At 43.9% G+C, this 27,027-nt stretch overlaps 1 protein-coding gene across 1 annotated transcript in view; it reads right to left on the bottom strand.

Annotated features, from left to right (window-relative positions):
* Positions 1-7,470: 7,470 nt before the first annotated feature.
* Positions 7,471-27,027, bottom strand: part of Mlkl (mixed lineage kinase domain like pseudokinase) — a 28,235-nt gene continuing 8,678 nt past the window's right edge. The window contains exons 4-11 of the mRNA XM_085844262.1: positions 23,599-23,782; positions 18,650-18,747; positions 15,915-16,050; positions 15,577-15,652; positions 12,142-12,293; positions 11,170-11,219; positions 10,587-10,727; positions 7,471-7,745 (exon numbers count right to left, since the gene is read on the bottom strand). Of these exons, the coding sequence (XP_085700388.1) occupies positions 7,693-7,745; positions 10,587-10,727; positions 11,170-11,219; positions 12,142-12,293; positions 15,577-15,652; positions 15,915-16,050; positions 18,650-18,747; positions 23,599-23,782 (890 nt within the window). The 3' untranslated portion in view covers positions 7,471-7,692. The remainder of the gene's footprint in view (positions 7,746-10,586; positions 10,728-11,169; positions 11,220-12,141; positions 12,294-15,576; positions 15,653-15,914; positions 16,051-18,649; positions 18,748-23,598; positions 23,783-27,027) is intronic.

The following is a 27,027-nucleotide window of genomic DNA, read 5'->3' as shown; positions in this document are numbered from 1 at the left end:
CTTAGAATTTGATTGGAAGTCAGAGAGAAAAGAAAGAAAAAGGAAAACCAGAAGACAGAGCTTGGAATAGTTTGAGTACTTGGAATAGCAGCTGTAAGTATAGTGTGTGTGTGTGTGTGTGTGTGTGTGTGTGTGTGTGTGTTGGAGGAGGGTTGGGGTAAGAGGGACAATCCAGCAGAGGTCCCAGAGAATGCACTCTGTAGACTTAGGCACAATCTCTACTCAGGTCTTCACTTCTGAAACGGGTGTGCGGAAAGCAGGCTTCAAGTAGAGGAACACATTTCAAGAGAGAAAACAAGCGAGCTGGATACGTTATTATACGGCTGTCGTCCCAGTGCTCAGGAGGTAGAGGCAGGAGGGCCCGAAGCAGTGAAGGAACATCAACAATGGAAAGCTGTTGTTAATGTAATTGAGTAAAGGGGTCAAGTTCCAACCCCATTGTTGAGGCCTGCTCCTTTTAAAATAACTGCAGCCATTTTGTATTCGGTCTCCATTTTTGCTCATAATGTGAAATTAAGTTCAAGTTCTCAGACTCTGCTTCCCAGAAGTAATTATCCATAGCTGACACTGAAAAACTCTCCTAAAAGGTCATAACGCTATGGTTGTACCACCCAGGCTCTGGCATCTCAATGCTCTGAAACTCCCTTTCAACCACCCATCCACCACCCCGCCTACCTCCCTCAGGACCAATCAGCTTAAAGGTCAGCTAATGATACTTTGTCTAGTTAGCCAAAATGTAGTACTGCCTCTACTCTTGGCTTCTAACTTCTGAACTTGGTTTTTCCTATAAAAAGCCTGCCCTAAGCCGGGCGTGGTGGCGCACGCCTTTAATCCCAGCACTTGGGAGGCAGAGGCAGGCGGATTTCTGAGTTCGAGGCCAGCCTGGTCTACAAAGTGAGTGCCAGGACAGCCAGGGCTACACAGAGAAACCCTGTCTCGAAAAACCAAAAAAAAAAAAAAAAAAAAAAAAAAAGCCTGCCCTAGCCAGGCAGTAGTGGCGCATGCCTTTAATCCCAGCACTTGGGAAGCAGAGGCAGGCGGATTTCTGAGTTCGAGGCCAGCCTGGTCTACTACAGAGTGAGTTCCAGGACAGCCAGGGCTATACAGAGAAACCCTGTCTCGAAAAACCAAAAAAAAAAAAAAAAAAACCAAAAAAAGAAAGAAAGAAAGAAAGAACAAACAGAAAAAAAATCAAAACCGGTAACTCAGGGTTAAAGCCATTCTGGTAAACAACACAGGGCATGGGCCGAACAAAGAAACAGGTCTAAAGATTCTCTTAAATTGGGATATTATTTTTATGTAATTCTTGTCCTAAAAACCAGACTCATAAAAGATAGGATTTTAAAAATGTTTCTTGTGCTGAAGAGATTCCTTAGAGGTTAAGAGCACTGACTGCTCTTCCAGAGGTTATGAGTTCAATTCTCAGCAACCACATGGTGGCTCACAACCATCTGTAATGGGATCTGATGCCCTCTTCTGGTGTGTCTGAAGACAGTGACAGTGTACTCATATGTATAAAATACATCTTTAAAAATAATGTTTCTGGGCCGGGCGTGGTGGCGCACGCCTTTAATCCCAGCACTCGGGAGGCAGAGGCAGGCGGATTTCTGAGTTCGAGGCCAGCCTGGTCTACAAAGTGAGCTCCAGGACAGCCAGAGCTATAAAGAGAAACCCTGTCTCGAAAAATAATAATAATAATAATAATGTTTCTTTACTGAGGTATTAAAGCTGAACTTCCATGCATTCATATACAAGAATTCTTCTTGATGACAGCCAAACTTTGTAACATAAAAATAATGCTCTTGGTATTGATTTTAGAGACACTGGATTGTTGAAACTGTTAAAAAAAAAAACCCAAAAACCTTTGGTTTTGTCTTCTAAAAATTATGGTTACAACTCTATGACTTCACTCTTTTTTTTTTTTTTGATTTATTTATTTATTATATGTAAGTACACTGTAGCTGTCTTCAGACACTCCAGAAGAGGGGGCCAGATCTTGTTACGGATGGTTGTGAGCCACCATGTGGTTGCTGGGATTTGAACTCTGGACCTTCGGAAGAGCAGTCGGGTGCTCTTACCCACTGAGCCATCTCACCAGCCCCCGACTTCACTCTTTAAAAAGATACTTTGCTTTGATACTGCAAAAGCAACTTTTAAAAATATTTAAATATATAAAGTGATGAGACATTTTACAATTTATTCAATATTTTATGAGATGTCTATTAATATACGATGGTTACAATAAGGGAAGAAATTTTAATAAAACTAACTATAATGAGGCTGGTGAAAGACCCCCGGAGGGCAGACACTCACTCAAGCCTCGGGACAGCCGCGCACCCAAGAAGACACTGAGACCGAACTTAAGATGTAGAGAGTAAGATTTAATAAAGCGACAACAAGAAAGCACATAAAAAGCACATAAACCAGAGCTCTGGGGTCGAAACTCATACACCCAGCATGGTGTAGAGGAGAATCGACGACCGGCCCAAATTTTTCACAGGCTTTTATAGGAAAAAGCCAGGGGAAAAGTACAAGTTTTACGTCACCAAGGGGTCGTGTCCTATATTTTGGCAATGTACCCGATCTATTGGAACATTCTGGGGTAGTACCAGGAGGCCCTTGTCTCAAAAATGTTCTTGGAACAGTCTTCAGTTAGGAGGGGTAGGACTAGGTTTGTTCCAGGAGACCCTTATCTAAAAAATGTTCCTGGAGCAGTTTTCAATTGGGAGGGGGTCGGACTCTGGGGTGAAGAGTTCAGGAATGTACTCTGGGGTAAAAAGCTCAGGTGTGTTCCGGGAACAATCTCTAGATGGGAGGGGTAGGAGGATTCTGAGTTAAAGAGTTCAGGTGTCCAGTAATTTTCCTCTTTCACTGGAGAGATGGCTCAGCAGTTAAGAGCACTGACTGCTCTTCCAGAGGTACTGAGTTCAATTCCCAGCAACCACATGGTGGCTCACAACCATGTGTAATGGAACCTGTTGCCTTCTTCTGGTGTGTTTGAAGGCAGTGACAGTGTACCCACATACATGAAATAAATAAATCTTTTAAAAAGATAACTATAATGATGATGGAAACTACAACAACTTCAGAAATTATAACAGGCAACAGCAATCAAATTATGGACCCACAAAGAGGGGACAATTATGATAAAAAGCTCAGACAATCCCTATTATGAAAGCCATGAATCTGATGATGGAAATAATAAATATGATAACACAAGGTTTTCTTTTTAGAAAATGCAACTATTGATTAATGCAATATGTCAGTTAGATATACATTCCAGAGGGTTTTTTGTTTGTTTGTTCATCTGTTGTAGCTTTGTCTTTTTCATTTCATTACATCAGATAATTTGCTCTGTAAATCGGTGATAATACCAGAAATAAAAATTAAATGATTTTTTTTTTTCTGAGACAGGGTTTCTCTGTATAGCCCTGGCTGTCCTGGAACTCACTTTGTAGACCAGGCTGGCCTTGAACTCCAGAAATCCACCTGCTTCTGCCTCCCAAGTGCTGGGATTAAAGGCATGCACCACCACTGCCCGGCAAATTAAGTGATTTTTTTTAACTTCAAAACTATATTAAAGGATTAAAATGTTAAAAAGGTTAAGAATCACTGGCTTTTGAAATTCACTCCCCCGCCTCTTCCTTTCAATTTGCCTTAGCTCTGGCAAGACTCCAGCAGCTGCAGCTCCCCTCCTTTCAGGCTAATCAGCTCTGAAACTCCCCTGTTCACTTACATTTGAAATAGTGCAATGAGTCTCAGAAGTGTTGTCTTGTTTTCTGAGGCAGGGCTTCTCTGTGTAGCCCTGGCTGTTCTGGTACTCATTCTATAAACCAGGTTGGTGTAGAATTCACAGAGATCTGCCTGCCTCTGGCTCCCAAGTGTGCCACAACTGTGTAGCTGAACTTCTGACTTTTAAACAGGGTTGAGACTGTGGTCATCTATAGAACGTTTGAAGTTGGACTAAATACATTTTGAATGCTGGTATGGCTACAAGTCTTCGGGGGCCATGGAGTGGAGTGTGGTGGTTTGATAAAAATGACCCCTATAGGCTCATATATGTGAATACTTAGTCATCAGGGGGTGACACTACATGAAAGGATTAGAAGGATTAGAAAGTGTGGCCTAGTTGAAGGAAGTGCGTCATTGGTGGTGGGCTTTGAGGCCGATGCCAAGCCCACAGTCTCTCTAGGCCTGCCAATCAGGATGTAGCTCTTAGCTACTGCTCTAGCATCATGCCTGCTTGCCACCATACGCCCTGCCATGATGATAAAGGACTGACCTGTGAAAGTATAAGCAAGCGCCCTCAATTACATGTTTTCCTTTTATAAGAGTTGCTTTGATTGTCCAATAGAACACTACCTAAGACAATAACCTGTCCTTGTGAATTCTTCAACATTGTTTACTTACAGAAACATGGCCCAAATGTGCTCCAGATTGTATCATCTAGGGTTAAGTTATGGAGAATAAAAGCAACATGTAGAGGCAGCAGAAAAACTCAAATGTCACTTTGTTGTTGTTGTTTAGAGTTCATGGCAAAAACAACTGATCTTTGAGGTAGAACAGTACAGCTGAGCAATCTGCCTTTAGTTTCCCAATAGCTCTGCTGTAGCTAACAGCTCTGACCTGACCAGTTGGCTTATGCTAACAGCTGCTGAGGTTTTGTCTCATGAACCTGAAGGCCTCAGAGCCTTCAGATGTCAGATGGGAAATTCACACATGATGAGAGAGTCTGGCAGCTCTGCTGACATATCTTGTTGTGTTTTTTTTTAAAAAGAATTATTTGTTTATTTTATGTATTGTTCATTATAGCTGTCTTCAGACACACCAGTAGAGGGCATCCTATCCCATTACAGATGGTTGTGAGCCACCATGTGGTTGCTGGGAATTGAACTCAGGACCTCTGGAAGAGCAGTCAGTGCTCTTAACTGCTGAGCCATCTCTCCACTCCCACATATCTTGTCTTATTTGCTACCTTAACCCTCAGGTCCGATGTCTACTCAGTTCTGTATTGTACAGAATGGACGGCATCTGAAAATGTTCTACCTGGAATTATAAGGATGATTCCATATAAGCATATCTGATCTCTTCCTCTTCATGTCTAAAGACACAAAGGTAAAAGCAGCTAAAACAGCATCCAGCTTCACTGAGCGATACCTAGAGCTCTCTAATTCTCTCTGTCTCTCTGTCTCTGTCTCTCTCTCTTCTCTTCTCTTCTCTCTCTCTTCTCTCTCTCTCTTCCTGATCAGAACCCCTCTTCTCCTCCTTTCCTTCCATGAAAGGCCTTTTCACACAGTGCAGTCTCCTAAGAATACCTTTCTTGGTGAGAGCCTCCTATCTTCCGTGATTGCCTAGATTTCCAAATAATGTCCTTTCCTTTCCATCATAACTTGTTCTCAGGTCACTAGCCTTTTCCAGTGACAAGAAAATAAACTTCGGGTCAACATAATATCACCAATTCGTTTGGTTTGTCTTTTGAGACATGTAGCCCAGCACGACCTCAAACACACTGTGTAGCTGAGGACGACTGTACTTGGAATCTTTCTGCTTCTACCTATTTCCCACTAAGTGGATTGTCGAGTATCAAACACAGGGCTTTGTACAAGTACTCTTCCAACTACATCACTGGTCTCTGGATCACAGCAATTTAGAGATTTCTGGGACCTTTTGTCTGGGACCAAAGTCAGACATGGCCCTGAGCATATAAACAGCAAGTTTTGTACTTAGTTCCCTGGGCAAAGAGAAGGACTACAGTATTTTTACTATTACAACTGTTATTTAACTCAGTGGCTTAAAACAGGAATATATCTACTCAGTTCATGTTTTTGTGAATTGGCAGTGGGGTCATTTTTTTGGTCTTACGGGGGCTCATTCATGAAGCTGGATCAATTGCCAGCCTGGCTGGTCTAGTGTGAACTCAGATGAGTCGGAACGCCTCTGCTCTGTGTAGGTCCTCATCTTCCCCCACGCTGACAGACCCTGCTCATGGATGGATACTTTTTTGAGAGAGGGAGAGAACATTTTAAAGCCTCTGGAAACCTAGACTTGGAAGTGGTCCACTGTTATTTCTTTCACACTCTCTTGACCTAATCAAGCCATTATGCCAGCTCGGATCCAAATGCTGGGGCAATAGAAGGCCATTTCTTGATAGAAGCCATCAAAGCACAAATAGAGGTGCGGGCACAAAACCATTTGTCAACTTTTCCAATAATCTGCAGCTAGTATTAGAAATATATTTTTTAGAAATATTGGTAGTTCTTATGCCAGGCATGGTGGCACAGGCCTTTAATCCCAGCACTTGGGAGGCAGAGGCAGGCAGATCTCTATGAGTTCAAGGCCAGCCTGGTCTACAAATTGAGTTTCAGGACAGCCAGTACTGTTATGCAGAGAAACCCTGTCTTGAATGCCTACCCCCCCAAATTAATTAATTAAAAAAAGAAATATTAGTGGGCTGGTGAGATGGCTCAGTGAGTAAGAGCACCCGACTGCTCTTCCAGAGGTCCAGAGTTCAAATCCCAGCAACCACATGGTGGCTTACAACCATCCGTAACGAGATCTGGCGCCCTCTTCTGGAGTGTCTGAGGACAGCTACAGTGTACTTACATATAATAAATAAATAAATCTTTTAAAAAAAAAGAAATATTAGGAGTTTTTTATGGCTGTCAATTTTGTTTTGTTTTATTTTTTGTCTTGTTTTTTAGACAGGTCTCTATATAGTACAGAACTTGATCTGTAGACCTGGATAGCCTCAAACAGAAATCCACCTGCTTCTGTCTCCCAAGTGCTAGAATCAAAAGTGTGCACTGCCACACTGGGATGAAATTATTTAGTTTAAAAAAAAAAAACTTGGGGCTGGCGAGATGGCTCAACGGGTAAGAGCACTGACTGCTCTTCCAAAGGTCCTGAGTTCAAATCGCAGCAACCACATGGTGGCTCACAGCCATCTGTAATGAGATCTGATACCCTCTTCTGGAGTGTCTGAAGACAGCTACAGTGTACTTACATATAATAAAAAAAAACAAAACAAACAAACAAACAAAAAACTTGGGCCGGGCGTGGTGGCACACGCCTTTACTCCCAGCACTCAGGAGGCAGAGGCAGGCAGATTTCTGAGTTCGAGGCCAGCCTGGTCTACAAAGTGAGCTCCAGGACAGCCAGGGCTATACAGAGAAACCCTGTCTCGAAAAACAAAAAAAACAAAACAAAACAAAACAAAACAAAAAAAACTTGGGGGGAACAATTTATTTATTTTTATTTTATGTACATTGGCATTTTGCCTGCATGTAATGTCTGTATACAAGTGTTGAGTTCCCTGGAACAGGAGCTACAGGTGGTTGTAAGCTGCCATGTGGCTGCTGGGAATTGAACCAAGGTTCTCTGGAAGAGCAGCCAGTGTTCTTAACTTCTGAGCCATCTCTCCAGCCCCCATGGAATTGTTTTCTATTTGTAACTAATAAGAACTTTGACAAGTTTGGTGGTCTATGCCTTTAATTCCAGCATTCAGGAGGCAGAACTGGAAGATTTCTTTGAGCCAGCCTGTTCTACATAGTTTGCAGGGGCTACATGGTAAGATCCCATCTCAAGAAAAAGAAAGAAAAAAAGCAAGCAAGCAAGGGAGAAAGAAGCTATTTGCTCCCAGCAATAAGTTGATGCTGCTAACAGATATGAAGGACAAATGTCCAGTTTGTCCTCTTACACCTTCTTGTCCGTGGATTCTTCAACCGCAGACAGTCTCTCCAAGATTCCTATGAATGAATGAAAAGAAGGTGAGACAAGAGCGGGTTCCCAACAGCCAAGCTGGGAACACGAAGAAGCCTGCAGTAGATGAGGCACAGGAACAGTGTTTGCCAGGTCTGCCTGCTTCCTAAACCATCCTCACACATGACTCTAACTTGCCAATCTTTGAAAACCCAAATCTCAAATGAGGCATGGTGGTGCATGCCTATAACCCTGGCACACGTGTAAACCCAATTCTGAGGGGGTTCTGAGACAAAGGGGCTACCAGTCTAGCTGAGAAAATGAAGCCCTCAGGTTCAAGAACAGACCCTGCCTCAAAAAGAACAAGTGGATGACCTGGATCAGCAGCTTGTTCTTCAGTGACAGGGTCCTGAGAGAGAAGGACCAGGAGATCAGACAATAAAGAGATTAGAAAATAGAGAAGATATGAAAGTTTGGGGATGTGGGTGATCTTGCATAAGCTGTTTGTTTGTTTGTTTGTTTGTTTGTTTTTCGAAACAGGGTTTCTCTGTGTAGCCCTAGCTGTCCTGGAACTCACTCTGTAGACCAGGCTGGCCTCGGACTCAGAAATCCGCCTGCCTCTGCCTCCCAAGTGCTGGGATTAAAGGCATGCACCACCGCTGCCTGGCCCATAAGCTATTTCTTATGCCAAGTAAGCTTATTGAGTAACACAGCACCTTATTACTTCTGGGTGAGACATGGGGCAGAGTCAGCAGAAACTGTCACACAACGGGACAAAGTCAACAAGAAGCTAATTAATGTTGCACAGGGAAGCACAAGATATCTCAAAAACATTACAGACGAAGCACACAGCAGCTTGGGACTGATAACCAAAGCCCAGTGCAGTGGGGGAGGAGTTGGCTTTCAGTATCTGGAACTTGTCCCCCACAAGGCCTGGAACACAGGCCTTGCCCCACTCTACCAAACATATGCCTCGTTTTAGAGAAGTAACCTTGGCCACGGGCAAAGCCTGAAATCAGGAATCAGCCGAGGCCTCAACAAATGTCGAAAAACAGAGGAGGATGGCTGCCCCCTTCTGGACATAACACAGGCATGTACACATGGGAATACAAATACGTAAGTCAGGTATGGTAGTACACATCTTAATCCCAGCACTTGGGAGGCAGAGGCAGGTGGATCTCTATGAATTCAAGGATAGCCTTGTCTACAGAGGGAGTTCCATACCTGCTAGGACTGTACAACGAGATGCTGTCTCAAAAACAAACAAACAAACAAACAAACAACCCCAAACTTTAAAAAAGTCTAAGTCAAGGAAATAATCCCAAGGATGAAACAAGAAGGAATGAGAGAGAGGGAGGAAATCGGCATGGGATGGATAAAGGGGAGGGGAGGGGAGGGGGAGGGAGACATAGGCTGGAGAAAGTAACCCGTCTCTGAACTCCTGCACTCCTGACTTTTAGGCTTCCTCATTCTTAGTTAGGAGGGTGCCATGTGCATCGGGGGGCTCTGTGTTAAATTAGTTTGTAGTGCTAGGGGCTGAACCCAGGGGCTCTCTTATGCTAGGGAAGTGCTATACCCCTAAGCTACACCTCTAGCCCTGTCTTACAAACGGAATAGCACCCGACCTCTATCTACTCTGCCTTCCTGTCTCCTGAACTGCAACAACCAAAACTGTTTTGAGACATTGTCAAATGTTCCCTGTGGGACAGAGCTGCTGAGTTCACACTGCCCAGGGTGTGAACTACTTTACTGGAGATAGAAAAGAGAAGAGAAGAGGAGGGGAGGGGGGGAGGGGAGGGGAGGGGAGGGGAGGGGAGGGGAGGGGAGGACAGGAGAGGAGAGGAGAGGACAGGAGAAGAGAAGAGAAGAGAAGAGAAGAGAAGAGAAGAGAAGAGAAGAGAAGAGAAGAGAAGAGAAGAGAAGAGAAGAGAAGAGAAGAGAAGAGAGGAGAAGAGACCTTGAGAGCTTGTTTGGAGGTTCTAGCAGGGGAACACAGCTACTCCTGTACCCTTGTGTAAGGACAAGATGTGGCTGCTAGTGTCCCCGGGTTTCAATGGCGGATCTTCCAAGATTTGTCACTGGAGGATTTAGATTTAATGTGGTTTACAAGACTAGGATTCTAGTTGTTGCGCCCAGTGATTGAGTTACCATTGTTTCTGAACTAAGTTGGTGTGGTGGTCTCCTTCACACGGCGGTTCGACTGGGTTCCAGAGAGACAGGTACAGTAGCAAAGTGTGGGTTTGCCAGATGAGCACCACAAAAGGCTATGGGGTTTTGCAGCCTGGGGCTGGTGTGGTAGCGACCCCACCAGTGTAAACTTAGTGAGCTGGGTGGAGAGATTTGGAACTTTGAGTCAGAGAGTCTCCATGAGATAATGGCTGGCTGGCAAGACCATCGGGGCTGGGAGTAGATGGGTGTTGTGCGGGAACTTGCTGTGTTTTTGTTGTTGTTGTTTTTGTTTTGTTTGTTTGTTTGCTTGTGAGACAGGGTTTCTCTGTACAGCCCTGGCCATCCTGGAACTCACTCTGTAGACCAGGCTGGCCTCGAACTCAGAAATCTGCCTGCCTCTGCCTCCCAAGTGCTGGGATTAAAGGTGTGTGCCACCTCTGCCCGGTTTTTGTTTGTTTGTTTGTTTGTTTGTTTTGTTTTGTTTTGTTTTTGTAACACTTCCCACAACACCCTTGACTGAACAGCACTCTGGAAGCAGAGGCAGGAGGATCTCTGTGAGTTTGGTCTACAAAGCAAGTCCAGGATAGCCACAGCTATGACACAGAGAAACCCTGTCTCGAAAAACAAACCAAAGCCGAAACCAAAAATCAAACAAAAGAAACCTTTCACAATCGTGAAATCAACACGCGGCTTGCATTCTCTGTCAGAAAGACTCCTACCGTCCACAGAGGGCCGTTGGGAGGGCTCGTGGGCACGACACTCATTAATGATTTCCTGCAACAACTCAGGGCAATCCTGACCCACTGGTTCCTGCTTCTTGTCCTCAGCCACCAGCTCCCGGATCTTCTTAGAATCACAGCCTGGCATGGAAAAAATAGGATATGAGACTTAAATTTTTCATTTACGTACTTCTCTCTGGATATTGATAGCTAGGATTAGAATGAGGGACTTAGTATGGAAAAAAAGTAAGAGAGAAGCAAAAGACAGACAGCCTGGAAGAAAAAGAAAGAAAAGAAAAAAGGAAGGAAGGAAGGAAGGAAGGAAGGAAGGAAGGGAGGGAGGGAGGGAGGGAGGGAAGAGAGGGAGGGAGGGAGAGAGGGAGGGAGGAAGAGAGAGAGAGAGAGAGAGAGAGAGAGAGAGAGACAGACAGACAGACAGACCAGCTCTACTGACCAGTTCAAGTATATCCTACATTAGAGAACCAAGTGTCCAGGACAGCACAGATAGGAAATTCCTGTCCTCTCAGAAGAGGGCCTAACCCCAACCCCAGCAGAGCCAGCCGCCAGCCGTCATGTTCTTCACCTTCAAATGGGATCTTTCCAGTGGCAATTTCCCAGAGTACAATTCCAAAGCTAAAAGAAAACCAAGGGCTTGTCAGGTGGGTGACTTGGCAGGCAAAGAGCTTGCACTGTGCCACACTCTTTTAAATTTAATCTCCAGAATCACATAAAGGTGGAAGGAGAGAAATGGCCCTAAAAGGTTGATCTCTGGCATCCACACACATTCTGTGTTATGCACACCCCCCTCCCTCTCCCTCTCTCTCCTCTCCTCTCCTCTCCTCTCCTCTCCTCTCCTCTCCTCTCCTCTCCTCTCCTCTCCTCTCCTCTCCTCTCCTCTCCTCTCCTCTCCCTTTCCCTCCCCCCCTCCTCTCCCTTTCCCTCCCCCCTCTCTCACATACTCTCTCTCTCTCTCTCTCTCTCTCTCTCTCTCTCTCTCTCTCTCTCTCCCACACACACACACACACACACACACAGATACATTAAAAATTAAAAAAAAATGGGCTGGAGAGATGGCTCAATGGTTAAGAGCATTTGCTAACCTGGGTTCAGTTCCTAGCACCCACATGGCAATTCACAGCCATCTGTAATTCCAGTTCCAAGCAGATCAGATGCCCTCTTTTGGCCTCTGTTGACACCGCACATGGTGTATATACATGTTGACATAACACTCATACACATAAAATAAAAAATAAGTATATCTTTAAGGTTTCAAAATAAAACCAAGAAACCAGGCACTCAGCACATTTCTTTTCCCATGTCCCTGCAATGGTTTCAGGGAACTCTGAATCTCTGGTTTCTGCCCTACTCAAGTCAATACCCCACCACACCCAGTGCTAGGGAATGAAGCCTGAACCTACACACATCAGGCAAGTACTTCACCACCCACCTGAGCTCCTGTCCCTGTTCAGTAGAATCAAGATGGTCCTCAGAGGAGGGGTTTGCCCGGGACTGCCCTGTCCTTTCCACCCAAGTTAGAATCTGTACAGGAACATACCTATATATTTCAGCTTTTATGTCATAAATGCAAAATGGGTTTTTCAGTCTCTCAGGGGAGACATATATCGTCGAACTGGATCTCTCTGCTTTAGTGCTCTTTGCTGTCCGGCTGATGGAAGTCTGTGTTTTGCTTAACTCAAATCCTGTGAGCTAGACAGACAGATGCATTAGATGCAGACGTTGAAACGGCAAACTCTTGGGTGGAGGGGTAGAAGGGAGAGTTGGGGGAGGATGATACGCCCTTGGGGAGATATTTTCTTCTTTTCTTTTCTTTTCTTTTCTTTTCTTTTCTTTTCTTTTCTTTTCTTTTCTTTTCTTTCTTTCTTTCTTTCTTTCTTTCAAAAAAGATCTATTTATTTATTTTATGTGTGTGAGTGCATAATAGTTGTCTTCAGATGCACCAGAAGAGGGCATCAGATTCCATCACAGATGGTTGCTGGGAATTGAACTTGGGAACCTCTGGAAGAGCAGCCAGTGCTCTTAACCACTGAGCCACCTCTCCAGCCCTATTGGTGCCTGCAGACTTTGCTTTTGTTGACACTAGAGGTTCACTTCATCATATTGTACCAATCAGGAGAAACGGTAAGACAGCTCTTCTCAATAGAATGGGGATGGTGGAAGAAAAGAACATTTGAAGCATTGGTTCTAAGGGCCCTGTATGGTTGGGCAAGTTTACTTACTAAACTTACTTATTACTAATGCTAGTAACACACTATTAGTAATTTTACATTTGGATTTTAAATTCTTATATATATATTTTGTTGATTGAACAATTGAAATATTATACTACAACATGCTCAAACATTTGAGTTATTATGTAGATCACAAAACTGTTCAATTTTCAGTCGGGCGTGGTGGCGCACGCCTTTAATCCCAGCACTCGGGAGGCAGAGGCAGGTGGATTTCTGAGTTCGAGGCCAGCCTGGTCTACAAAGTGAGTTCCAGGACAGCCAGGGCTATACAGAGAAACCCTGTCTCGAAAAACCAAAAAAAAAAAAAAAAAAAAAAAAACTGTTCAATTTTTCATTGGGGAATTCATTACCACCCAAGAGAAAAGAGAAATATTTCACAAGCAGTATATCTGTGAGGCTTACTAGCAATAAAAAGGAGGAGCTAGGAATAATACAATTTCTCGGTTGTAAATAAATGTATAAATTTCACTGCAAAATCCACAGCTTTTATCATTTATAAAAACCAGAATTTCTTCTTCAGTATTTCAGGGTTTGCTGCTGTGAAGGGTGGGGTGGTAGATCCAGTATTCTGACTCTCAACATTTGACTGAAATTGCCATTTCTCTTGCCTCAGAGAAATTATTGTAAATGGTCTCCTTTGCCAATGGAGTCATGGTAACATCCCAGTGTTAGACATGGGAAACTTGCCTCAACTTACTCCCATGTGACTTGTGTTTCAACAGAATCCCTTAGTTAGTTCTCCCATTAACAGAGTTTATTTTATACTGTCAACCAGATGCAGGCATTGTGTTTTCCCAGGATGCCTAAGGAATGTCTTGCAAGAAGAGATGGGCTCACTTAGGCCATTTTGCTTTTTGTCTGTGTAACTGTGATTAGGTAGATTTTGTGTTTTCAAAAATTTACAATTAAGAACAATGGTGACAATGACTAAATAACTAACAGAGCCAATAACTAACTTGACAATGACCAAATAAACTAACATTAGGATTTACTTTCATGGTGAAAGACTCAGCTCCAATCAGTGAGGCTGGAGAAGGGTCATAGAGCTGCACCATGGCTTGATTTTGTCCAGACACAACAGTGACATGGGGGAAGACACTTAGAAGACACTTAGGCCAGGGAAAAGCTCCGTCTACATGAAACTTCTCCATGAAAGAACAGCATCTGTGCATCTGTCTGCTGGAAGCCTGTTAGTTGCTGTTGAAATGGGCAAGCTCAGAAAACTCAGCAAAGTGGTACTGCTGGCTGGATGCTAATCTGGATATAAAGCTGTCATAGCAAAGAATGCCAATGGTGGGACCTCAGCTCCGTGCACCCCTACCACCCCAACCCCCCACCTGCCCTCTACTCCTCCCTCCACCCCCCAGCCGTGGTGGCTGAGATTGACAGCTATCCCCGGCAGTGACAGTAGCCATGGGCAAGAAGAAAACCGCCAGGAGGTTAGATTGAGTGTGTTGTGATTACAATCATCATAAGTACTCTATGGATATCCCCTTGGACAACAGGGTCACCAACAAGGATGTCTTCCAGGACTCAGCTTTGACACTCAGAGCTACTTAAGATCCAAGGTCAAGCCTATGGAGCGATGTAAGAAAGGCAAGATCTTACGGTTCTTTCAAAAGCTTCAGTTTTAGGTGTGTTTTTTGTTCCCATCACCAAAAAGAAGAAAGAAAGAAGAAAAGAAAGTATCTATGGACAACAAAAACATTCTTTTATAGTTTTGGAAAGTTTTGGACAATGAGTTAAAAACTTCTTCCTCTGAGTGAATGAAACAAATTATGGTAGATTCTCAGCTAAACTTTGGCACTGTTCCCCTGAAAAATTGAGAAAGGTAGACTGCCAACCTATGCTCCTTAGTAACCTAATGATAAAAATGATCAATGATATATGAATTGCTTTAGGGTAGGGGTTAGAGGACCCTAAATACCCAACAGGATTGCTGTACAACTATTTTTTTATGGGAACTGGCTCATCCGTTTCAGAGTCATTGAGAGGTATGTCTGTAGAGTTCGAAGAGATGTTGACTCTTTTAAGTCATGAGACTTCAAAGTCTGGGTGGCCTCATACCAACCTAATGGGAGCCCCTATCTTTTTTTTTTTTTTTGGTTTTTTCGAGACAGGGTTTCTCTGTGTAGCCCTGGCTGTCCTGGCACTCACTTTGTAGACCAGGCTGGCCTCGAACTCAGAAATCTGCCTGCCTCTGCCTCCCGAGTGCTGGGACTAAAGGCGTGCGCCACCACGCCCGGCGGGAGCCCCTATCTTTAATAGCAACTGCTATGTGCAAAGCCACTATCTCCTGGATGAATGTGAGGACTTCCACTGGAGAGGACAGATTGATGCTGCTTGCAAGCTGTGCTCCCTGTGAGATCCTTGTAAGTGGCCCTGAATGAGAAGTGTGGCCGCACAAGAACCTTCTGAATCTGATTAACACAAGCAGGTCCCCTAGTAGGAATTGCAGTGATATAGAAGTGGAGTCTAGCGTCTAAGAGAAATAAATGGTTCTTAGTTCATCCCTGCTCTGGGGGTGTGTGGGTGGGTTGGGAGGCAGGTAGGTACATCAGAGTCGGGAGCAAAGGGTGGAATCTGTCCTGTGGTGGGCATCCAGAAAGCTGTACAAGCAGGAGAAGAGATGGACCCAGTTCTAAAACCTAGGTGAGAACTAAGAAGACACAGCAGTACTCTCTCCCAGCATCTCTGTAAAGCTCCGACCAACCCAGGGAGGTCCTGGAGGACGCGCTCACCTTTACTTGGTAGCCTCCGGCTACGAGGAAACTGGAGCTGCTGATGTTTCTGTGGAGTGTTTCCGATTGGTGTAGCCTGATTGCAATCAAAAGTAGGGTGTATTAATGACCTTTAATGGGATCGTGAGACATTCTAGTACCCTACCTTTTGCGTGGGTGGCAATCTGTGGACAACCTAGAAAACTGCACCTGCCCCGAATCAGTGTCAGCAGTGAAAGAGTGTAGGGAAGGGAAACCACTCGGGGGCTTCTGGCCTGACGTCCCATCATCTCTGAGATCATCAGTAGCACAGACAGACTCCTCCAGTTCTGTGTGGTGTCCGTTTGACCCTCCGATACCTGTACAAGCCTCTGGCTGCCCTCAGGACTAGGAGGCTGCGCACGCTCATTGTGAGGTCTTTTTCTCTATCCAGCAGTTCCCTCAGGGTTCCAAGTTCACAGTACTCCATGACAATGGAGAACTCAGGGGGGTTCACTAGCAGAAAAGAAGCAAGATATTGTAAAGATCCCAGCCCCACTCAGGATTCCCACAACCACAAATCACCCCTTAGCTTCTGGTGACTTGCTCACTTTGGACATGTGCGTTCTTTTGTTTCTAGCCTTGACTTCTAGTCAACTCTCTTCACCAGTCCCTTCCACCTAGACACAGATTATGTGGAACTTAGGCTGTGGAATGATTTCCAGAAGGGGAGATGGGAGACGTTGCTTCCTCTTTCTAGGCAACAGCAGCAATCATGAACACCAGGGAAAGCGTAGCCACATCAACACCGATTTAAGTAATTAAAGCTGCATTCTAAAAATAAAGGAGACTGGATGTGGAGTCCCACTGTATTGATCACAACACCTAGGAGGCAGAGCCAGAGCTACAGAGTGAGATTCTGTCTTAAGACAAAGCAAAATACCTAATAGCTGGTGGCAGTGGGAAACTCCTTTAATCCCAGCACTCAGGAGACAGAGGCAGGTGGATCTCGGAGTTTGAGGACAGCATAGTCTACAGAGTGAGTTCCAGGACAGCCAGGGCTACACAGAGAAACCCTGTCTCGAAAGGGTAGGTATGTCAGACAAATTCCCTGACAGGCAGACAGACAGAGAGAGCAAGGTATAACTAGGTAAAAGGTGACAAGTTTCTAAGATGGTGGCTTCTTCCTTACTCTCCTGACCTGACACAAAATTCTAGCTTAAAACAAAAGCTTGGCAGGGTTGGATTGGTTTTGGTTTTTTCTTTTTGTTTTCCCATCAGTAGGACACATGCACTAGCTCTATGCCACCCAAACCCTGGTTTATAGAACAGTTGTGGGCCAATCCTGTCTTTGTTCAAACTGACCAACCCAAAATTAGGGAACCTAATTCAGAGTCTTAAAAGACTTAAACCCCAGCCCTGGAGAAGGAGCTGGACTTCCAGATTCCCAAGTCTCTCTCTGTTCTCAGTCTCTCTCTCTCTCTCTCTCTCTCTCTCTCTCTCTCTCTCTCTCTCTCTCTCTCTCTCTCTCTCTCCCTCCCTCCCTCCCTCCCTCCCTCCGAGTGTGTGTGTGTGTGTGTGTGTGTGTGTGTGTGTTGCAAGGAAATAAAAGGAAAATCAGAAGTTCCAGGAGATCAGGCTGGAAAGGTGGCTCAGTGGTTGCTCTTCCAGAAGACCAGGGTTCAATCCCCAGCACCTACATGACACAACTTCTGTAACTCCAGTTCCAGAGACTCTGATAACCTCTTATGACCTCCTTGAACACCAGACATGCATGTGGTGCGAGCAGGCAGAAACTCATACACAAGTAAAAACCGGAGAGGAGGAAGAAGAGGAAGAGGAGGAGGAAGAGGAAGGGAAGGAGGAGGAGGAAGAGGAGGAGGAGGAGGTTCAAGAAGCAACCTGAGTTACATGAGACCTGATTTCAAAAAAATAAAATTACAAAACTCCCTAACCCAAACAAATAACCTACCCTTTCAAGACAGGGTTTCTCTGTATAGCCCTGGCTGTCCTGGAACTCACTCTGTAGACCCGGCTGGCCTCGAACTCAGAAATCTGCCTGCCTCTGCCTCCCAAGTGCTGGAATTAAAGGCGTGTGCCACCACACCTGGCTTATTTATTTATTTATTTATTTATTTATTTATTTATTTATTTTAGAGTGCGGCTTTAATTACTTAAATCGGCGTTGATGTGGCTACGCTCTCCCTGATGTTCATGATTGCTGTTGTTGCCTAGAAAGAGGAAGCAACGTCTCCCATCTCCCCTTTTTAGTTCCTCACCATTGCCCTGGGAATTACTCTTAAAAATTTAGCACATGGGCCATGCGTGGGCATGGTGTGTACAACTCTAAGCCCAGTATTTGGGAGCTAGAGGTAGGCAGTTCTCTGTGAGTTCAAGACCAGCTTGGTCTACATAATGAGTTCTAGGACAACCAGGACTACTTGATAGAGAAATCCTGTCTCAAAAAAGTGGGGGGAGGGAGGTTGGAGAGATGGCTCAGCAGTTAAGAGCACTGACTGCTCTTCCAGAGGTCCTGAGTTCAATTCCCAGCAACCACATGGTGACTCACAACCATCTGTAATGAGATCTGATGCCATCTTCTGCTGTGTCTGAAGATAGCTACAGTGTACTCACATACATAAAATAAATAAATAAATAAATAAATAAATAAATAAATAAATCTGAGAGAGAGAGAGAGAAATGCTATGTGCTACACAAGGCTCCATGACCTTTCTAAGGCCTGACTCATAGAGACATTATTTTTTCCTTCTCTTTTGTTTTTTTCTTCAAGATGCTGTCAAGAGCTTAAGTATGCTTCCTCTAGTAATTTAAGCTTTTCTACTTTCTTTAAAGTTCTCCTCCCCATCATGTGTCTGTTTGCACACCATGAGGCTATTTGTCCACCATGTGGCTGTTTGTCCTGTGGCTGTTTGTCCATCATGTGGCTGACTTCCATGCTTAAATCGAAAAGCACAGCTCTCTAACCTCTTAAGCTCTCACCTGCAGATCTAAAATAAACTTTTCTTTAAAACTCAGAAAAAGCAATGCATTAAAACTCGGACAGCATACTCTACACAAGCAGTCAAAGCTTGACCAATCCCAGGAGTGCCCTTACCTGTTTGATCGATGCAAATCCCAAATATACGCAAGATGTTGGGAGAATCAAATTTCTTCATGGTTTTGATCTCGTCATTGAAAGTGAGCCTCACTATTCTAGGTGGGTGAAAGGAAAAATTAGCATTTGGAATTTGATGATCCCTTAAAGAATATACTATACATTCAGCGTGCATATAAGCAGGTACTTGAGGCACCATCAGAGACTCTTGGTATAGGGAAAACCAGAGTGACAGGCTTGGCTGTAAATTTAACTTCCCAGATGAACTTGGAGGCAGAAGGAGTCCCTAAGAGTCTATGACAAGAATAATCGGATTTGTTCATCTCTTTCGGGTACTTGATAGAATTGTATTTTTGTGACTTATATGGCTGTACTGGCTAGTTTTGTGTCAACTTGACACAGCCGGAGTTATCACAGAGAAAGGAGCTTCAGTTGAGGAAATGCCTCCATGAGATACAACTGTAAGGCATTTTCTCAATTAGTGATCAAGGGGGAAAGGCCCCTTGTGGGTGGGACCATGTCTGGGCTGGTAGTCTTGGTTCTATAAGAGAGCAGGCTGAGCAAGCCAGTAAAGAACATCCCTCCATGGCCTCTGCATCAGCTCCTGCTTTCTGACCTGCTTGAGTTCTAGTCCTGACTTCCTTTGGTGATGAACAGCAGTATGGAAGTGTAAGCCAAATAAACCCTTTCCTCCCCAACTTGCTTCTTGGTCATGATATTTGTGCAGGAATAGAAACCCTGACTAAGACAATGGCAAACTAAGATGACAAACTTTTATTTCATACTAATATGTCATATTTTATTTTAGTAAATGTCCTGAAAAACTGTGGTATGTGTTCTTGATTAACAAAAATAAGATTAGAGATTATATACTAGGTGAAAATTTATAAACAAAATCCCTTCTATTGAATGGCCTTAGGAATATGGGTGTCACTTATTAGAGAGGGTCACAGCCCCCATCTATTCAGTCCAATTTGTTCATTCACATGAGTGTGGGGCTGAAAGAAAAAGTAATATTTGTGCGCAGTCTGTCGGGGAGGCAGATTGGGACCAAAGTATACAGAAATCAACTGTGTTTCAATATGCCAGCTATGAGAAATCTGAAAGTGAAATTAGATAATTTCATTATGATAGTATAAACAAGAACAAAAACTTACAAATAAACTTAACAGAGCCAGGCATGATGGTGCAGGCCACCAATCTAAGTACTCTGAAGGCAGAGGCAGGAGAATCTCTGTGAGTTCCAGGTAGGTCAGGACTATATAATGAGACACCGTCTCAAACAAACAAACAACAAACAAACAATAACAACAACAACAGATATCATCACCCCCCTAAAATCTCAATCAGTATGTTCCCTGATGCAAAGACTGATAAATTGACCCACAGGCCAGATCAGAGATACAGGAACTAGACTGATATTTATACAAAAACTTATATAGTGTGTGGTGCTGCTTCCCAGTGGAGGAAAGAATGGGCTATTTAATAAATAATAGAGAGAAGACTGACTTACTCTGTGGAAAGAAATAAAACTAGACCCTGCATAATATCACATATAAAGACCGACCCCAAGAGAATTAAAGCCTGAACTTAAAAAATAAAACTGGGGCTGGTGAGATGGCTCAGCGGTTAAGAACACTGACTGCTCTTCCAAAGGTCCTGAGTTCAATTCCCGACAACCACATGGTGACTCACAACCATCCATAACAAGATCTGACTCCCTCTTCTGGAGTGTCAGAAGACAGCTACAGTGTACTTACATATAATAAATAAATAAATAAATAAATAAATAAATACATCTTTAAAAAAATTAAAACTGGGGGGCTGGAGAGATGGGTCAGACAGAGGTCAAGAGCACCGACTGCTCTTCCAGAGACCCTGAGTTCAATTCTCAGCAACCACATGGTGGCTCACAACCATCCATAACTCTAGTTCCAGGGGATTCAATACCCTCTTCTGGCCTTTGCAATCACCAGGCATGCAAGTGGTGCAGACATACATGCAGGAAAATCAGCCATGCATATAAATAATAAAAATTTATTAAAATTTAAGTGTATTAAAGTTTAAAATAACAACAATAATAAGCAAGAATATGTTATTATCTAATCCTTTTAATCGAAGTACTGTTTAGGCCAAGGCAAGTGGAGGTCAATGAGAGTGAGGCCAGAGTTCCAGGTCTGCCAGAACTACATAGTGAGATCCTATCTAATAGAGAGAGAGAAAGAAAGAAAGAAAAAAAGAAAGGAAGGAAGAAAGAAAGAGAAAGAAATCTAGGCATAGGGAAGTGTATATTTTGAGAGCACAAATACTGAGGTGAAGTTTGGGTGTACCTAAATTAAAATTAAAGATGCATGTTTGATGATGGACATCAAAGCCAATGCTGATCATGTGATAATCGAAGATTTTTGCAATATCTACAGTTGACAAATAATTGATGTCCATATACAAGGTTCTTCTGCAAATGGGGAAAAAAATAGAAATTGCAAATGTGACAGAAGAGCAGGCAGAAGATAGGAAGAGGTCGGTCACAGAAAAGGAAAGCCGAATAGCTATCGTGAGCAGTGCAACTTTAACCATGGGTGTGCGCTCACCACTGTGGGAGAAGCAGGAAGACAAGAAAGTTAACATGTCCGTTATCTCGTGCAGATCCTAACTTCTAATGTTTGTGTCTGGCAAGGAAGGGGTTGTGAGGATGGATGTAGACTGTGAAACCAGAGAGGAGATCACAAGAAATGTTGAGAGAAGGAGGAGGGGCAAAAGGTCACATGTCACACAAAAATGGAAAGGGAAGTTACTGAGGGTTCAGGACAGGGGGTGAAGATAGGAAAAAACAAATTGTATTTGATGGCATAATGAACCGATGGAGAGGTCAGTTGCAAGCACAGGCATGCGACCCTTGCCAGGTGGGTTGAATAGTATGGCCCCCATAGACACATGTTTGAATGCTTGTCCCATGAGGAGTGCCATTATGAGGAGGTGTGGTCTTGGAGTAGGTGTGACCTTGTTGGAGGAAGGGTTTCCCTGTGTGAGTGGGCTTGGATGTATCTTCCTATGCACAGTGTGGAAGAGAGCCTCCTCCTAGCTGCCTACAGAAGATAGTCTCCTTCTGGCTGCCTTCAGTTCAGGATCTAGAACTCTCAGCTCCTCCAGCACCATGTCTACCTGCATGCTGACATGTTTCCCACCATGATGATAAATGATAATGGACTGAATTTCTGAAACTGTAAGCCAACCCCAATGAAATGTTTGTCTTGATAAGAGTTGCCTTGGTCATGGTATTTCTTCACAGCCATAGAAACCCTAAGACAGGACCCGAGTTTGATTCCCAGCACCCACCCAGTGGGTGGCTCACAACCACCAGTGACTACAGCATCAGGGAGATCTGATGCCTCTGGGCTTCATGGGCACCTTCACTCACACACACTCACTCACACATGTACATGTAATTTTTAAACATGTCACAATGAAACCTAATTCTTTGTAAGCAAATAAAAATTTAAAAGCAGAAATGGCCAAGCACATAAGATTAAATGTTCAAGCTGGGAGGTGACGGCTCTTATCTTTAATCCCAGCACTTGGGAGGTAGAGGCAAGTGGATCTCTTGTGAGTTCGAGACCCAGCCTGGTCTCCAGAGGAGCAAGTTCTAGGACATCCAAAGCTACACAAAGAAAACCTGTTTCGAAAAACAAAAAAGAAAAAAAAAGAAAGAAAATGATCAAATTTATTAGTAAATGAAATGCCTTCAGATCTGATAGCACTTTATAAGGATAAAACAAATTTAGAAACACCAAGGATCAGTGAGTATATGAAATATAAGTGTTCTCAGGCACTGCAGGGGGTATACAATATACTGTGGCTACACCTGCTCCACTCTAAGAGCTTCCTGGTAGTACTTAGCCAATTTAATATATGTGAAACCTGTGATTCAACATTTCCAATGGTGGAGTTACAGCCCAAAGAAATTCTTGTACACGTGTTGGGGGTATAGCTTAGTGGCAGTGTTTGCCTCCCTGTGTAAAGTCCAAGAGTGAATTCTCAGTACCTCAGAATTGTCATACAGATTCTGTAAGGGCTACATATAGTGGCATCACTGTTGGTGAGAGAGTTGGAAGCAGATGCTTTACATCCTGGGAAATAGTCAAAATGCACAGTGATACCGAATGGGTCACCAGATTTACTTAAAATGACTCAGCACATACCCGATGCTGAGTCAGGAAAGTGAGGAATGTAGCGGGTGGACAGACCACTCTCTCTCACCTATGAAAAACTAATGAAAGAGCATATATTACAAGAAAATACAGCGATACAACACAGAATTCCCAGCACCACACCAAAAAGAGGACAAATTGAGAAACAGGATTATAAGGTAAAAATTTGGTTGTTGTTTTGAGACAAGGTCTCTAGGTAGCCCTGGCCAGCCTGGAACTCTCTATATAGACTAGGCTGACCTTGAACTCAGAGAGAGCCTGTCTCTGCCTCATGGGTGCTGTGATTAAAAACACGCACTGCTGTGTCTGGAAAAGACTATAAAATTTGAAAGATACATGAAGCCATGAGTAAGAGAGACTTGGGGTAGAAAGAGAGTTGCCCAAGACTGGCCTATTTCTTTTTCTTTTGTGTGCATGAGTATTTTGCCTGCATGTTTGTCTGTGTACCATGTGTGTGCTTGGCACCGGTGAGCCAGAAAAGGGCGTCAGATTCTCTGGAACTGGAGTTCCAGGTGTGAACTTGATGCTTGTGCCAAAAATCGAACCTGGATCCTCTGTAAGAGCAAGAAGTGCCTCCCCACCCCAACTTCTCTGGTTCTGTAGGCTCTGTTTCTTAATAATACAGACTGAGTCATTTAACCCTTTAGAGCCTGACACCCTCACCCCCATTTAATAAAGGAGAAAATATACCTTTCTCTTTGGGAAGTTGGTATGTATGAAGAGTCATATCCTATAGCTTACCCAACACTTTCGGCCTGGGGGTTGTTGAATACTTTGATGGTAACTGGAGATCTGTGGTACTCTCCTCTATAAATGGTGCTCATTTTACTTGTCTTCAGTTTGGTCCACGGAGGTCCAAGATGTTCCTTTGGGATCTCCTTGATTTGGAGATCTTGTGGGATCTCCTGTGTGGGTTTTAGTGAGCCTGAGACAGAAGGAGATTTAAAAAGTCAGTGTGCTAGGAAAGTGTTGAAAGGGAGTGACCTCTTTGTGATGTGGGAGGGAAGTGCCACTCCGTGAACCAGACCTGGTCCTGGCTACAGCTTCTCAGGGGAGAAGGTCATCTGCTTCTAAGTTACAGCTAAAGTTGGCAGTGAAGCTTTGCGTACTTTCTTGTCCCCTTCTCCCAACCTATTTTTTTTTCCTTACAATGCATGGGATTGAATCAAGGAATTTGTTATGCTCTACTATTTAGAGAGTGTTTACTATTGAATTATGTCCCTAGCCTCCTTTTCCAATCTTGCCTATCTTTCCAGTCTTAACGCCAGCCTCTCTCATCTCAGAGCCAACTCTATTCCTGTTGCCACATGGCTTGGCACTAGATACCTGGCATCATATCTAGTTATTTCAGATAAAAAAGTTGTACATGGTACAAGTTCAGCAACTATACAGCTATCAGCTGTATGGATGTTTCCTCATGGATTGAAACATTTTCTTCCTCAGAATGCCACAAAGCTCATAGGAAACTTACAAGACTAAGGAAGTTCAAGAAAAATACAGGACTTACTCATAGAAATAGCTCCATAGTGAATGTTGCTAGGTGAGAGGAGACTCTTGTGTAGGAGACCAGTGATCCAGCTTTCCTAAGTTCTTGATCATGCTACTGTGGGAGGTTTTTAAGTAATTCAAGTGTCCAAGATCATCTAAATGCCCATAAAGAACTCTCACCCATGCTCCTGAAAGTAATGGTAATATTTGTGCCCTTCCTCCAGCCTTGAGTAGGTTAAACAAACCCCCTATGTTTTACAACCTAGTTGGAGTTGCCTGGCCTCACCACATTTGCAATTTCCTATGGGAGCTTTGAGGAGTTGACAGCCTGCTGAGTTTTCTTTGCAACTTAATCCAGCTGAAACAAAGGATGGGTCTGTGTGGGCTTTCCCACACAGTGGGAACATAAACACAGTGTTGAAAATTAAACTTTGAGCTTTGATCAAAAACTTTGTCTTGGCTTCATCCTTCTCTGCCCCCCTAAACCTTTTTCATTTCCAGCCCCCCTTTCAGGTATACCCAATTCTTCCATGGCTGTTGGACAGCTACAAATATTCACCAAGATGGATTTGGACAGAATGAATTGTGTGCCTGATAGTTTTATGCCAACTTGACACAGGCTATAGTCATTTTGGAAGAAGGAACCTCAATTGAGAAAATGCCCCCACCAGATTGTATGAGCATTTTCTTGATTGATTATTGATTATTGATTATTGTCCAGCTCACTGTGTGTAGTGCCACTCCCATTTTGAGTTCCTGCCTTGACTTCCCGTAGTGATGGAGTGTGACCTGAGAGTAGTAAGCTGAAATAAGTCACTTCCCCCAACCGATTTGTTTCTGGTCATGGCATTTTAGCACAGCAAGAGAAATTAAGACAGTCTATCTTTTCCATTTCTGTCTAGGGTATAGACAGAAATATATTTCCAAGAAGTCAGGGAGGATAGCTCAGCTGTAAAGTGTTGCCAAGTTTGGTGCTTTGAATGAAAATGGCCCTCAGAGACACATAGGCACTATTAGGAGGTGTGGCCTTGTCAGAGTAGAAAAGTTTGTTGTTGTTTTTTAAATGGTTTTTCGAGACAGGGTTTCTCTGTGTAGCCCTGGCTGTCCTGGAACTCACTCTGTAGACCAGGCTGGCCTTGAACTCGGAAATCCACCTGCCTCTGCCTCCCAAGTGCTGGGATTGAAGGCATGTGCCACCACTGCCTGGCTAGATATGGCTTTGTTGAGGAAGTGTGTCACTGAGGGTGAGCTTCAAGGTCTCTGATGCTCCAGCCAGGCCTAGGGTCTCAAAATCTTCCTGCTGCTTGCCAATCCAGATACAGAAGAATTCTCAGATACCTCTTCAGCTGCTTGCCAATCCAGATACAGAAGAATTCTCAGCTACCTCTTCTTCAGCTACCTCTTCATCGATGCCTGCATCCTGCCGTGCTTCCTGTCATGACAACAATGGACTAAACCTCTGAAGTGTAAACCGGTTTCAATGAAATCTTTTCCTTTATAAGAGTTGACTGTGATCGAAGGGCAGTGGTGGTGCACACCTTTAATCCCAGCACTTGGGAGGCAGAGGCAGGTGGATTTCTGAGTTCGAGGCCAGTCTGGTCTACAGAGTTAGTTCCAGGATAGCCAGAGCTACACAGAGAAACTCTGTCTTGAAAAATTCAAAAGAAAAAAAAAAAAAAAGAGTTGCCTGTGATCATGGCATCTCAGCAATAGTAACTTTAACTAAGATACTTTGGAAGTATGACAACCTGGGTCTGATCTCTAGAATCCACATGAGAAACTGGACTTGGTGGTATGTGCATCCGTAACCCCAGAACTAGGGAAGCGGATATAGGTGAATCGCTGGGGTTTGTTTGTGCACACAGTATGTGCACATGTGCAGGTATTCATGCCTGTGCATGCACATATGGAGGGCAGGGGTTGACATCAAGTATCTTTCTCTATTGTTTGCCATCTTATTTATTTCCTAAAAATATTTATTTATTTTTATTTTATATGCATGAGTGTGTGTCTGCATGTTCGTATGTGTACCACATGTGTATATGACCCAAAAAGTCAGAAGGCGGCATTGGATCCCCTCGAACTTGAGTTACAGGTGAGTGCTGGAATTGAATCTGGGTCCTCTGCAGGACTAGTGGACATTTGTAACCACTGAGCCGTCTCTCTAGCCCCTGTCCACCTTATTTTCGAGACAAGATCTCTCACTGAAATCTATAGCTTGCCGACTGGCTAGGCTTGCTGGCCAGTGAGCGCCAGAGATTTTCTTGTCTTCACCTTCCAAGTTTGAAGTCCCCTGCCTGGGATTCAAACATAGGTCCCCATGCTGTGCAGCAAGCAAGTTGCCCACCTAGCCATCTCCAAAGCCCTTGGTTTGCATCTGTTATGGACAGTCAGTAAATTAACTGGAACTTTGGTGCTGCCCGAGTTTGCATGTCAGATGGCTCTAGAGGCCCCTGTGCTCAGAGCTTGCTTTCCAGGATGGTGCTGATGGGAGGTGGTGGAGACAAGTGGTGGGCCCAAGGTATCTGGAGGCTTCTAAAGGGGATTGTGGGACCCCAGGCTCTTCCTCCTCCTCTCTTTTTTACTTCTTGACTATCAAAGAGTGTTTATGCTTCATTACATGTGTCTACCCGATAAGCTGCTTTGTGACAGACTCAAAAACAATGGGACTAATAAACTAAT

This window comes from Mus caroli, unplaced genomic scaffold, assembly GCF_978045245.1.
Source record: "Mus caroli unplaced genomic scaffold, Mus_caroli_1 scaffold_10, whole genome shotgun sequence".
NCBI lineage: Eukaryota > Metazoa > Chordata > Mammalia > Rodentia > Muridae > Mus > Mus caroli.
The sequence above is the reverse complement of the archived record's forward strand: the minus strand, read 5'-3'. Positions and strand labels throughout refer to the sequence as shown.